The sequence below is a fragment of the Geotrypetes seraphini genome, chromosome 15, assembly GCF_902459505.1.
Source record: "Geotrypetes seraphini chromosome 15, aGeoSer1.1, whole genome shotgun sequence".
Taxonomy (NCBI): Eukaryota; Metazoa; Chordata; class Amphibia; order Gymnophiona; family Dermophiidae; genus Geotrypetes; species Geotrypetes seraphini.
In genome coordinates this window covers 39,283,070-39,297,309 of record NC_047098.1, presented here as the reverse complement: position 1 = coordinate 39,297,309, position 14,240 = coordinate 39,283,070, and the positions used below count along the sequence as shown (strand labels likewise).

The following is a 14,240-nucleotide window of genomic DNA, read 5'->3' as shown; positions in this document are numbered from 1 at the left end:
CGGCTTTTTGAAAACGTGCGGCTGGGCGAAAAAGAAATCAGGCAAACTCTGCATCTAAGATGAGGTGGAGGGAGGGAGATGGCGGAACGCTGTGATCGGGTGGGTGGGGGCTGCTGGACCACATGATCTTTGATTGCCTCACTGCGGAGACAAGACCATTCACCGCTCCACGGGGCAGTGAATGGCTTTGTCCCCGTCCCCGCAGTGACCACTATTTTTTCTTTCCCCATTTCAGCGGGTTACCTGCGGCTAGCCGCGGGTAACAACCACCATTTCATTCTCTACTCAGTAGTTCTCAGTCTCCATCTGCAGGTAGGAGTTTGTAATACCCATTTGTGCTGGTCTAGAGGGACTAAAGGAAAGCAAATTAGAAGGTAAGATCTAATTTCTCCTTTATATCTTTTAAGGGCTGCCTCTACTAAAAAGACTAGTGTGATAGTTAGAATATTTCATGTCCCTGCACAATCTGAATTTTGTAGTCAAGGTCTAGTTTGATTATTTCTTGCACAAAAAAGTAGATTTTGCCATATATTTATCTGCAGACTCTGGGATATTTGGTATACTAAGAGGACCACCAACTCTCAAGGTGCATCAATGGATTTTAAAATAGATATAGTGTAAAGAATCTTCCAACAGAAAAAGTTAAATGCCCGATAATAGTATTTTATTTATTCAAGAGAGTATGGTTGTACAGTGTCCTTGTTTATCCTATGAGTTGATTCACCCCTACTTACGTTCAAAATGGCAACATCCAGGCTGTGTGTTGGGAAATCTCAGCCTTTCTTCGAATAGAAATTAGGGTCTACCTATTAAATTTTTTTTTTTCCTTGAGTATCTTCAGACCAGTTCAGACGTGTGGGTTTATGCTTTCCTTTCAGTAGGTAGAGACCAAGAACCACTGATTTGACAGCATCACTGTAACAGCCCCCTGCAGCCCACTGCTAGCCAGTATTTCTGGAACAAAAGACTACCCCTAAAGCCACAATCAAAAAGGCACAGGAACACTAAATGGATCAGCATCCACCACCACTCTTAATTATGGAAGGGTAAAATAAAGAACTTTGAAAGGAAGTTGAACAAAAAGTATTTCAAATTCTACTACTTGTCACAGCCTGCCAGCTACCACCTCAAAATGCCAGATTTGAAAAATCTAGGGCTGGGTTTTGGATGGGTCTGGAGGGTCTCAAGGAAAGAAAATTAGCAGATGAGTCCTAATTTCTACATTTTATTAATCTTCCAGACCAATATACCAAAGTGATAATTATCTAGGGTGGTACCCAGACAATCCTATTTGTAATATGCTTGCTCTAAAGGCTGTATTCAATCTTGGCTGAACATCCAATCTATAATGGTATGCTAAAGAATGGAAGCATAATTGGGTCATCACCTTAAAACATCCTGAGGAGGAATTAGGCTATGCTCAGACCAAGAAAAAGTCCTGTGGCAACACTCAACTTACACAGCGTATGTTGAGTTAAACAATTCCTTAATCCAATTCGAGTTAAACAATTCCTTGATCCGCTGTCTTCTTTGAGACATCTTTACCTCTCCTCACTGTGATCTGCTGGCACCTCCTGTGTCTCTGGAAACACCTTCTCAACTGCCTTTTCCAATATCTTAAATAGTCATCTATTCATCTGAGGTGGGGGGAGGAGGGGAAGGCAAGATTTCCCTATATGGTATCTCCTAGCTTCTTGAAAAACTCTAGCTGATCAAATATGGCTTGTTCTTTGTGGTTCATCTGGAAGCCTTGGAACCTTAGACTCCTCTACTGTAAACCTTTATCTGCTTTCTCAAAACAGTAATTTCCATATTCTTCATGGCCATAAGAAATATAACATACAAGCATCAGCCAAAAATTGACAACCATCTTATGACAATTCTCCCAAGGATATCTTAAGCAGCTGCTGTGCCATTGTAAACATAACCACTTAAGATGTTCGTGTACATGGCCAGTACCAATACCTCAAAATGATTGTATTAATAATTTCTCCATCTGGTGATTCTGCAGGTCCTTCAGAACTGCTGCATCTCCAACTCAGTTAGTAGCCTTCTTGGTTATAGCAGAAACCAAGACTTCTTTGGGCAGACTTTAGTATAGATTTTTTTTTCCTGCACTGGATCTTCGTTAGCCTCAGACTCTGAAGGGGGTCTTGAGATCTTCAGGCCTGCCAGAACTTAGGAATCAGGGGTGTCAACTTATCTGTGAAAAATCTGAATCTCTAAGATATCTCTGCTAGAAGCTCTCCCTCTTTTAGTGCCTCCCCTCTGGTGTCTGACCATTCCACAGATGGTTCTTATAGAGGATGGAGTAAGTCTACTAATCATGTAGAAGCCACCTCTTCCAACGCCTCATTTCTAGATCTCTTTATAGCATGAGGGCCCCTCCAGGGCCTGCTCATCAGGGGATCTGCCACCAGCCTCTTCTTTCAACGTAAGGCCCAAATGCATCAGCAGCACAAATCCAAGTGAAAATCTGACTTTGTTATTGCCCCTACAAGGAACTTTTAAAAAGTCTACTCCTATAGCCCTGGATGGGACTTAATCCCAGTAATTCCTCTACACCAGAGATGACCAACCTTGGCCCTCACCAAGTCAGATTTTCAGGATTTCCATAATAAATATGCATGAAAATCTAGTTGTGCATAATGGAGGTAGTGCGTGCATGCAAATAGATCTCATGCATATTCATCGGGAAAATCCTGAAAACCCAACTGGATTGTGGCTCGCAACGACTGAGGTTGGACGCCCCTGCTCTACACCCCTGTCTGCTGGAAATTGAGAAATACTGGCTAGCACAGGAAGTCGTCAAACCACAGGGTCTCAGTCTCTACACTTCTCCTTCCGTATTCACCGTTTTATTACTCATGGTTTTTACCTTGCTAGCTCCTTCCCCCAAATGACATCATCCCAGAGTGCTGATAAAAAGTTAGGTACTTTTTCCCAGCACCTGCTTCAGCGTGCAGAGAGAAATTCGCTTTTGCCCAGCACTGATTTCTATTCGCGATTTCATCATATTCACTAGGGTTTTAACAAAAAAACAAAACATGAATAACATATAAAAAGTTATTCATGGGTCAGCTCCGTCACTAACTCCCGCGAATACAGAGGGAGAAGTGTATATGCTGGTAGGAAAGCTTAAACCCACATTTCTGGATTGGTCTGGAGCAGGGGTCTCAAAGTCCCTCCTTGAGGGCCGCAATCCAGTCGGATTTTCAGGATTTCCCAATGAATATGCATGAGATGTATGTGCATGCACTGCTTTCAATGCATATTCATTGGGGAAATCCTGAAAACCCGATTGGATTGCGGCCCTCAAGGAGGGATTTTGAGATCCCCTGGTCTGGAGTGATGATGAAGAATATAGGATAGTTTCAGCAGGTCCTGGAGGAAGATGTTAGTAAAATTCAGTTTTAGTAAACATTGGTGAGGCCCTGGTGTTTGCAGGAGATCCTCACTTGCATTTCTAGTGTAGCAGCTGAAATCAGGGTATTGCCCTGAGTAGGCGATGTGTGCTTAGGACTTACATAGAAACAAAGAGGCAGATAAAGGCCAAACAGCTACATCCAGTCTGTTCATCTGCAGAATCCACTAACTCTTCCTCCTCCCTAAGAAATCCCACGAGCCTGGGTTAATCTGGCATACCGTCTGACTCGGAATGACTGGTAAAAGGAAAGATCTGGTCCTCAAGTATTGCACCCTGTTCCTTCCTCAAATTTGTTTATGACAACCATCCAGTTTCCTTGCTATAGGAAAATGAATGCCCAAGACAACAGCCATCAGGATGATGTCACCAAGAAGTATACCTGCATTCCCCCTACATGATAGAAAGAACATATGTAGCAAGACCAGTACCCTTGGCTTACCCTTTCATTTTCTGCTGAAGAGACCTAATATGCTTTCAGACTGAGCAAAGTTGACAGTTAATGATAGGCCAAGCACTTTTCTACATTTGTTTTCAGACAGTTAGTCAGAGAAATCAGAGTTTTGGGGCAATGGGGTTTATAACAGTGCATTAAATATTTTATAGCTTCAATAGGTGTGAGCAAGCGAAAACACCATGAAGGAAATCAGCAAGAATTCACTCAAAGTCTGTGGTGTTGCAAAAATGGCAAGGTAAAGCAGGCTAATTCTGCTCTTTGAACTCCTGTTTTAATACAAACATAAGTCATATTGATTATGATGAACCTCTAGACATACCTTGTTTGACAGCACTAGATGGATTTAACTTTCCTGCTTTGATCTGAGCTTTGGCAAGTTGTAGAGAGGAAGCAAGAAGCTGCGCAGCTTTCATGTACAGCACCAACTGCTCTACTTGTCTTCAAAAAGAGTAAAAAGGACAATTGAATCAGAGCTACTGGCTCTTATGTTTTAAACCAAAATCAAAGAAGATTCTAGACATAGGGAAAAGCCAGCAATGAAATATTTTTTGAGAATTTACATAACACAATCAACATTTTAGACTGAGCATACATGTACTCTCTAGTCCTACTCATTTTTTTTGGAGCAATTTAGTAGTTTCTCCCTCATGAGCACCTTAAGTCATTTAAATTTCTTTCCTTCATGTTTATCTCTACTGTAATCTTCATTGTGTCTCAAAAGTTAAGTCTTATACTGGCTAGAATAATGGTGGATCTACTCAGTTATCAACATTGGCCTCAAAATCTGAAGGATAATGCTTGACCATAAACATTTAAAGGCCCTGCAGGATCTCTTGTTGGGATACTTTTGGATGGGTTTTTTCGAACTGCTTGGCTGGATCTGTTTCAGGCTCTTTTTTCTACGATGGATTACAACCATCGGCTGATCTGAAGATTTGATGCTTTCAAGAATGGACTGAATCCAAGCCTATGGATCTTGGCTGGCCAGCTAAGTAGTATAAATAGTATTGAATTTGATAATACTATATATTTTTTGTAAAAATCTTCAACCCTCTATCAGTTCTAGTCTTATGCTGTATAGATAAGTTTTGACTGGTGGTTATCATACGGTTTTTTGGTTTGATAGGTTTTTCTCCCTTTGTAGACTTCTTGGGAGTTTTTTACTTCATTCTTTTTTTTCCATATAGGCCTATAATAATAAGCAGACTCTATCTAAAGCTTAAATGCTTATGGTCGAGCATTATCCTTTGGATTTTGAGGCCAATGTTGATAACTGAGTAGATCCACCATTATTATATCCAGTATAAGACTTAACTTTTGAGACACAAAGTAGATTAAAGTGTGGAGTGAACATAGTGCCTCACCTTGCATTTTCTTGATATCTCTACCGTAAATCACATTTTTAATTTGTTAGACATCGAACATTAAAACTTGAAGAGACTTACAAAATACAACAGTAAAAAAATTTGTTTCCTTCATTACTTTCAAAATCCATAGCCCACCCGAAGAAACACATTCTTCCCAACCATCATTAAGTTATTCCTCTTCTAACTTCCCTTTATTAAAGATGACCTGCTGAGCAAAAAGGTACCAAAAGTGGGGTTACATATAACAGAGATAAAGGTTATAAAAGTTTGGAGGAGTAAATTTGGGCAACTTTCATTTTTGAAAGTACAGAGTCAGTAGAAAGGGACTATGCAATTTTTTTTGAGAGAGAGATGTATCTTAAATTTGCGATTTTTCAAATGTTTTTCCAAAAAATATCATTTTTGATAAACATTTTTTAAAGATGTAATTAGTCCATCTCTGAGGTTGAAATTATACAGGACTATGCAGTTACTATCCCTCTATCTTGTGCTATAAATAAGTCACACAACTCACATTTGGTATCCTTTTACGGAGCAAGTCACAAATAATCACTGAAATAGAAGGCATTTTAAGACCATACCGACCAGCTGGTCTGCCCATTCATATTGACTACTAATCTCTACTATCCCTTCCTCTCCTTTAAAGTTCTTCTATGCTTGACCCATACTTTTTATTTATTTATTTATTTTTTTAATCTTTATTCGTTTTTATTTCTTTCAACAAGTGTACAATATTATTACAATTAATTCACATAACTCACTTGACATTCTTAAACAATGTTATTATACATGTTTTAATTCCCCCCCATCCACCTCCCATCCCTTCCCATATCAACAAAATAATCTATCCAAACATATACATACTTAGACATCCCTCTTTCATAATACAATTAATCTTACATTAACCTATCCCTCCCCCCACCCTTTCTTCCTCAAACTCTTTGTTCATTTTATTATATAAATTAATGCACAACAAATATATCTCATCATATTACATATATCCCCTAATATTTCATAACAACAAATTTCCAAAAAATTTACCCCCTTTCCTTTTCTATACATACATATATGCCATGTTTCTTATATCCATTAATCAGTTGAAATATACCTCTATTTAATTAGATTATCCTATCCCCCCACCCCTCCCCCATTTCTCCAAATTATCCCCTAAGGAAAAAGAATAAACCTTAATCATTATAATATTCAATTAATGGCCTCCACACCTCCTGAAATCTTTTAAAATAACCCTTCTGTACTGCAAGAAATATTTCCATCTTATACATATGACAAACTGAGTTCCACCAGAAACTACAATTCAGTCTAGAACAGTCTTTCCAATTAGTCATTATTTGCTGAATTCCCACACCAGTAAGAATCATCAGTAATTTATTGTTTGCTGCAGATATTTGGCATTTGGCCCTCATACACATTCCAAAAACCACTGTGTCATAGGATAATGCCACATGACTCTCCATCATTAGGTTAACTTGATCCCAGATTGATATCCAAAATGCCTGAATACATGGACAATAAAATAAAAGATGGTCTAAAGTTCCAACTTCAATTTTACAATGCCAGCATCTATTAGACTTAGAGCAATCTAATTTTTGTAATCTAGTAGGGGTCCAGAATGCTCTATGCAACAAAAAGAACCATGTTTGCCTAATAGATGCCGACATCGTACCTTTAATTCTCCAAGACCAAATACGTGGCCATTGAGATGCATTAATCTGAAGCTTAATCTCAATGCTCTAAATATCTCTTAATCCATTTTTAGGTTTCTGATTCAAATAATTAGATATAATTTTATACCACTTTGCGGCCTGGTGTCCCAGAAAATCTGCCTGAAACATAAGAATTCTAAGCTGTAATGATCATTTAAAGATTTCCATTCAGGGAACCCCACCTGAATAGCCTGCTTCAATTGCAACCACTTATAACTTTGTTTTTTATTCAAACCATATTTGCAATTGTGAAAAATCAAGCAGCTTACCATTATCAATTACTTCCTTTAAGGATCTTATACCTACTTTAATCCAATCCTTCCAGACAACCTTAAACCCGCCTATTTGTATCTTGGAGTTTACCCAAATAGATTGTTGTATCGATTTTAAAATAGAATCAGTAGTTAATTTGTCTACAAGTCTTAATGTTTTCCAAGTATCCATTAATACTCTGTCTTTACGTATTCTAGGCATTTTTATACTAAGCAGAAGATCAAGCCTAAGTAGAAATATAAGTGATCTCTCCACCCATAACCATTCTGGTAGTTGTTCCAAAAGCTCTGGGAGGACCCAATACATACCTTGGCGCATGATATATGCCTGATGATACCTATAAAAATTGGGGAAATTTACCCCACCCTCCTCAATTGGTCTTTGCAAAGACACTATAGCCACTCTTGCAATTTTACCCAGCCAAATAAATTTAACCAGAATACTATTTAATTTTTTATAAAAAGACCCCTGAAAAAACACTGGTATCATTCCCAATTGATAGCAAACCACAGGCAAAATCATCATTTTAACAATTTGAACTCTTCCCCACCATGACAAATGTAAAGGATTCCATTGCTCACACAACTCTGTTACTTTTTGTAATAAAAATTTTTCATTTATTCTCATTGTCTCTTCGAGTGTTTTATTCAACCAAATACCTAAGTACTTTATTCCCTCCTCTTTCCAAATAAAAGGAAAAGAATCAAGTATACCTTTTGTACAATGCACATTCAAAGGTAAAATCTCTGATTTGGTCCAATTTATTTTGTATCCTGAGAATTTTTCAAATGTATCTATTACTTCAAGTAGACATGGAATTGTTGTTTCCGGATTCCTCAAATGAAGCAAGATATCATCTGCATAAGCGGATACTTTATATTCCACTCCAGCACATAGAATACCCTGTATGTCCTTTGCCTGTCGAATAGCTAACAACAAGGGTTCAAGAACTATATCAAAGAGCAAAGGAGATAATGGACAACCCTGTCTAACTCCCCTCTGCAACTTAAAAGCATCCGAAAAATTATTATTTATATATAAACGAGCAGTTGGGGAGCTATACAGTACTTGAATCATTTGTATAAATCCGGATCCAATACCAAACCACTCCATAGCTTGATACATGAACTTCCATTCTACACGATCAAAAGCCTTCTCAGCATCTAATGATACTGAAAAAGCCGGATCATTAATTTGTTTTGTTAAATAATACATCTGAAATGCCAGTCTAGTATTATTAGAAGAGTGTCTTTGAGCAACAAATCCAGTTTGATTCATTCCTATTATATGCGGAAGAGCTTTAGCCAATCTTAATGCTAAAATCTTAGCTAATAATTTACCATCTACATTTATTAAAGATATAGGCCTGTAATTTGACACCAATGTTGGATCTTTATTTGGCTTTGGCAAAACAATAGTTAAAGATTCTGCCATAGTGCCTGATATATAACCTTTATTCAGTTGATCCTGATATATTTTAAATACGGTAAAAAGGAAATTTGAAATTCTTTATAAAACTCTACTGTAAATCCATTTCCACCTGGAGCGGTCCCAACTCTAAGGGATTTCTATGCCATTTGTAACTCTTTTAATGATATAGGTTTATCTAAACTTCCTTTTATATGATCAGGAACCTTAGGACCTTCAACTAAACTCAAAAAATCCAACCCATCTTTCTCTTTATTTAAATAAGACTCAGAAGAATACAGTGACTTATAATATTTTAAAAATTGTTTTAATATATTTCCAATTTGAGAATGAGAATTTCCTAACTCATCCTTAATTATACCTATTTTCTCCTTCCTTTTCTTTGCTTTTAAATAATTTGCCAATAATCTTCCAGCCTTATTTGCACTACCATAATACACCGTTTGCTGAGCAAAAATATCTTTCCTTACCAACCCAGAGGAAATTTCATTATATTCACTTTTTTTTTTAACAATATTTGAAATGTCTCCTGTTCCCATTTATTAACCAATTTTAATTCCAAATTTTTAATTTCTTTTTCCAAATTTCCAAATTGCTTTCTTAGCTGTTTCTTTTTATATGCAGAATATGATATAATTTGTCCTCTCATAGTTGCTTTGAAAGCATCCCATAAAATTCCAATCGACATTTCCTCTAGATCATTAAGTCTAAAATATTCATTCATTTTGATCTGAAATTCTGTGCAAAATTTAGAATCAGCAAGCAAAGTATTATCAAACCTCCATATAGGTTTGGAATTATCCTGATCTCCTAAATTAACTTCTATCCACACACCACCATGATCAGATATTACTATTGGTTCTATGTCAGCTTTTACAACTTGCTGTACCATCTGATCTGAAACAAAAATATAATCAATTCTTGAAAACGATTGATGAACATGTGAACAAAATGTAAATTCCCGATCATTAAAATGAAGAATACGCCATATATCTTTTAAATTACATGCTTGTACCAAATTATCTAATCCCATTGATTTCATAATTCTACAACCCATACTTTTTAAAAACTCAGATACTGTCTTCAGTCTCCACCCCTTGGATGCCTTTCCTTTTAACTGAAAGAGGCCTGCCTGCCTCCTGTGCATTTATTCCAGAGGTATTTAAATGTCTAGCATATCTCCCCCTCTTCAGTCTTTCTTCGAAATACATAGAAAAAATAACAGCACCAAATATGAAGGACAAAACAAGCAATTTATTAAGACAAATAATATCCAAAATAAGACCTGACAACCTTGTTTTGCCTAGAGTATTGCACCAGGGATAACTGTAATGATTGCAATATTCTTTCTGCATTTATGCTATGTCAAAAATGCAACATAAAACAGTCATGCAATAGAAACATAGAAATATGATGGCAGATAAAGGTCAATTGGCTCATCAAGTCTGCCCATCTGCAGTAACCATTATCTCTTCCTCTCTTTAAGAGATCCCACATGCCTATCCCACGCTTTCTAGAATTCAGACACAGTCTCTGTCTCCACCACCTCTTCCAGGAGACTGTTCCATGCATCCACCACCCTTTCTATATAAAAGTATTTCCTTAGATTACTTTTCTGGGCGCCCCCACCAAGGAGTCCACAAATCAGTCTGTTAGAGGATGGGCAAACTCGAGCTTGTACCCTCCCTGAATGATCTCCAGCACCAAGTGGTCTGACGATATCTACTCCCAAACTTCTGCATATGACAAGAGCCTTCCTCCTATCCTCAGGGGGAAGACTTCAGCCCTAGCATCATTGTGCCTTCTTTGAGGTTGAAAAGGGAGTGGAAGGGGCCTGCTGGGAATCTAACTGTAACTCCAGCAGGGAGTCAGTAATAAGCTTTTATAGCGTCAAAGGCTTGAACAGCCAGCATACTGTGGCATTCTCCCCTTGGTCAAGGGCCACCACTGCTTCCTGCATACTTTCTCCTGTTTGCAACCCTATATCTCCCAGAAGGGAAGATTCATGAAATCAAAGCCAGCATGCTGAAGAGCCCTGCTGAGCCCCATGAAGATGTCTCACAGCCTGTGCTCAAGTCCTTGCAATTCAGTAGGAAAACTAAGCTTCTGGGATATGGACCCTGAGCTCCACAAAGTTTTCTGCTGGCCAAACAGGTCCCCAAGGGATTAACCTGCCAGCTGCAGACCCACATCTGCATCTTCTACATGCAGGCAGAGCTTTCCCCTGTAAGTGGGGAGCTCTGGTGCACCGATAGCTGCAAAAACTGCGAAAAATAATAAAGAATATACAGAGCAGATCAGAAAGACACTTTCTGGCATGCCTGCAAAAGGAAAAACTGAAGGAGGCAGCAAAGCACTCTGGAAGAGGAGGAGTTGAAAATCTGGAGTGGATTCCTTCTGCACAGCTCACTGTCTAGAATGACACACCTATTATACTAGAACATGTGTTACATAGAGGTTTTGTAAAGGGGTAAAGGAAGAAGAATCTCTCTATAGGGCACTGGTCTCAAACTCATGGCCCAGGGGACGCATGCGGCCCGCCAGGTACTATTTTGAAGCCCTCGGTATTATAAAGAATGATTCTTTATGGAAAACTTGTGCCTTAAGTGTCCGGCGGTCACGTTCTGGAATGTTGCCCGCCTCACTGCTGTAACCTCACGCAAGCGCTTTCCTGCATCTGTACGCGATTGTCCTCTACACTCCACCTCACAATAACTTACAGATGCAGGAAAGTGCTTGCGTGAGGTTATAGCAGTGAGGCGGGCAACCTTCCAGAATGTAAGGTAACCACTGAAGGGAGTGCAGCTTGTGCGCGTGTCCAGTGTTGGAGGAGGTGAGAGCAAATGTGACCACTAGACACTTAAGGCACAAGTTTTCCTAAAGAATCATTCTTTATAATACTGAGGGCCTCAAACTAGTTGGTCCAAAATCTTGTCTCTTGCAGTTGATACTTTGAAAGTTTTTCACTTCTGCATGTTGCTGTGTATAGCTGAAATTATCAGAAGCAATTAAGGAGTCATTTATAAACTATAGTTGTCATTTCTTTAATAAGACATCAACTATTTTTTCTGCGGCCCTCCAAGTACCTACAAATCCAAAATGTGGCCCTGCAAAGGGCCTGAATTTGAGACCACTGCTATAGGGTATACTAGTTCTACAGAGCAACTTGCCCTGGACTTACCCCCACTCTTTGCTCAGTTGGCTTATCTGATCCACGACAACGCTCTCCTGGATCTGATAAAGTGACACTGCTGAGGTACAGAGCTCCGGGCTCCCACCTCGTGCTGCTGTCATGTCTATTACACACTCTGTAAATGTAAGCATGGTGTTCAAATGACGCAGCGTATCTGTGTGTTCCCTCTGGTGAGAGAAGAGATATCTTTCAACACCATATACAAAAGGACAAAAGTAAAGTAAGACTGCATTCAGTACTGAAACATAATATTTATCTCCTCTTTTTCCCTCCAGGTCCCAAAGTATGGCACTTCTCCTTTCTTTGTCTGTTCATTAGCTCAATATTTTTAAATGAAAAAGTTCTAGAACAAAGGCAGGAGGAAAGTGAGGGTAAATTCCAGGACTAAGTAGGGCTATCCTAAATAAGTATGAAAGATTGGCATGAAATACTTCCAATGCATTCAACTCTCTCATATGCATATTCATTAGGTGTATCCTGAAAACCAGACTGATCTGGGGCCCTCTAGGATTTCAGATTGGCACCTTTGAAGTATGTGGTTTTGCATCAAGTAGCTATGACAATGTACAGACCTGATGATCTTTACTTGCTGTATAGAGCTGTACCGATGCCACATTTTAATATTCGGCCGAATACAAATAACAGGCATTAAGTTTTAACATAAATAATAAAAGTAGCAATATGAAATCAGAGATCAAGTGTTTTTCAGTAAGATTTAGCACAGTAGACACACAGATTACTTTTTACTTGAATTTAAATCACTATTCAGTCAAACACAAATAACGTATTTGAGGCACTATTCGGGGCCAAATTGAAAATAAATATTCAGTACAGCTCTATTTTTTTACATGTGTGTGCCATTTAAAAATCAGCTCTGCTTAAACACTGATTCAGTATAAAATTACACACAAACTACTACAACAGCAACAATGCAGCATACTGGTTCTAAATGCTTCATCTATATTTTTGCAGACTAATAATCCACAATCATATGAAGTATCCAGAATATAGTGTAAGGATGAAGATGTGGCACTGCTGTATTGAAGTTATTGTAATCTGCCATATGTTACATGTATTTTATGGGTTGTGTAATTTTGTGTATGTATGTTGATTTCATTGTGTATACTTTGTTGTACTCTGTTTTGGGAAAAGCGGACTATAAGCAAATAAACTAAACTAATAAATTATCAATAAGTAGGGTTTTTGATTTGTTTTTGATAAAATCCTTCCAATAGGGAATTTGGGTCTGAAAATCATCCTCACCCAAGGTGATTCAATGTCATCATTTAGGTGCTGCTGTCATGAACATATATCATCACTAGACTGGCACATTAACTGGTCAGCTCCTGCACAGGTCAACTGAAGGAGCATGAATATCAGTGATCCATGTGACAAAGAGGAGTGGGCAGAGTAGCCGCCAGGACATAAGCCAAGGAGCTGTCTGATGCTTTTTACTCAGAGGTGGTGAGCACAGGGAGTTGGAGCAATTTCTTTCTCAACATTTTCCCAGGGATGGACAGGACTGAAAACTTGTCCAGTAGAGGATGATAAGAAGGCATGTTGAAAGAGATGGAGTGTGGATGATAAAAAAAAAAAAAAAAAAAGGAATTTGCCTGAAAGTGTGCCTAAAATTTAAACTCCGACATGAAAACATTGATACATACAAATTTTTAGTAACAACCTATAGCACCTAATTAGCTTGAAAATAAACACTAAATTTACAATTTACAAACCCCCTAGAATCAGAAGCCTACTAAAAAGTAATACTCACTGGACTTGGGCAAAAACTATTGCAACATTTTATTTTTTCACTTTTTATTTACCTCCATTAATGTTTCTTCTGGCAGTTCTGGAGCTTCAAAAGTGATAAAATCTTCCAGGCTAGGTGGTGAGGTACCATAAGACATATACTTCAGGTTGGGAACTGCTTCTGCTCCAGGAGGAGAGGATCCCATGTAAATAGCAGGAGGGGAGCCCATGAACACACGGCCACTGCTTGAACAGAGTGAGCCCCCAGAGCTGTTGGATCCAACTGTATGGGAAGGAAAGATGCAACATTTACTTTGCTTGCTTATCTTCTTAAGCTATCTTCTAGCAGCACTAATGTGCATCCTTAAATGGTAACGGGGATGGGACTTGATATACCACTTTTTCTGTATGGTTTACACCAGCGGTTCTCAAAACGCAGTAGCGTAACATTGTCAGGGGTTATGTGGCATCAGCACTATATGTCTCCCGACTTCCTCTGCCATTACATATGTCCCGCCTTCCTCATCTTCTCTCCCAAACAGCAGCGGCAGCCCACTGTGTGCTTTTAACTTCCCCACAAAGCTGCTGCTAGTGTTAGTTTAGCCAGCGATTCCATCAGGCAGCC

At 38.6% G+C, this 14,240-nt stretch overlaps 1 protein-coding gene across 1 annotated transcript in view; it reads right to left on the bottom strand.

The window, feature by feature from the left end:
• The window catches only part of ULK2 (unc-51 like autophagy activating kinase 2), a 252,205-nt gene that overhangs the window by 29,990 nt on the left and 207,975 nt on the right, over positions 1–14,240 (bottom strand). The window contains exons 23-25 of the mRNA XM_033921554.1: positions 13,690–13,898; positions 11,855–12,033; positions 4,201–4,319 (exon numbers count right to left, since the gene is read on the bottom strand). Of these exons, the coding sequence (XP_033777445.1) occupies positions 4,201–4,319; positions 11,855–12,033; positions 13,690–13,898 (507 nt within the window). The remainder of the gene's footprint in view (positions 1–4,200; positions 4,320–11,854; positions 12,034–13,689; positions 13,899–14,240) is intronic.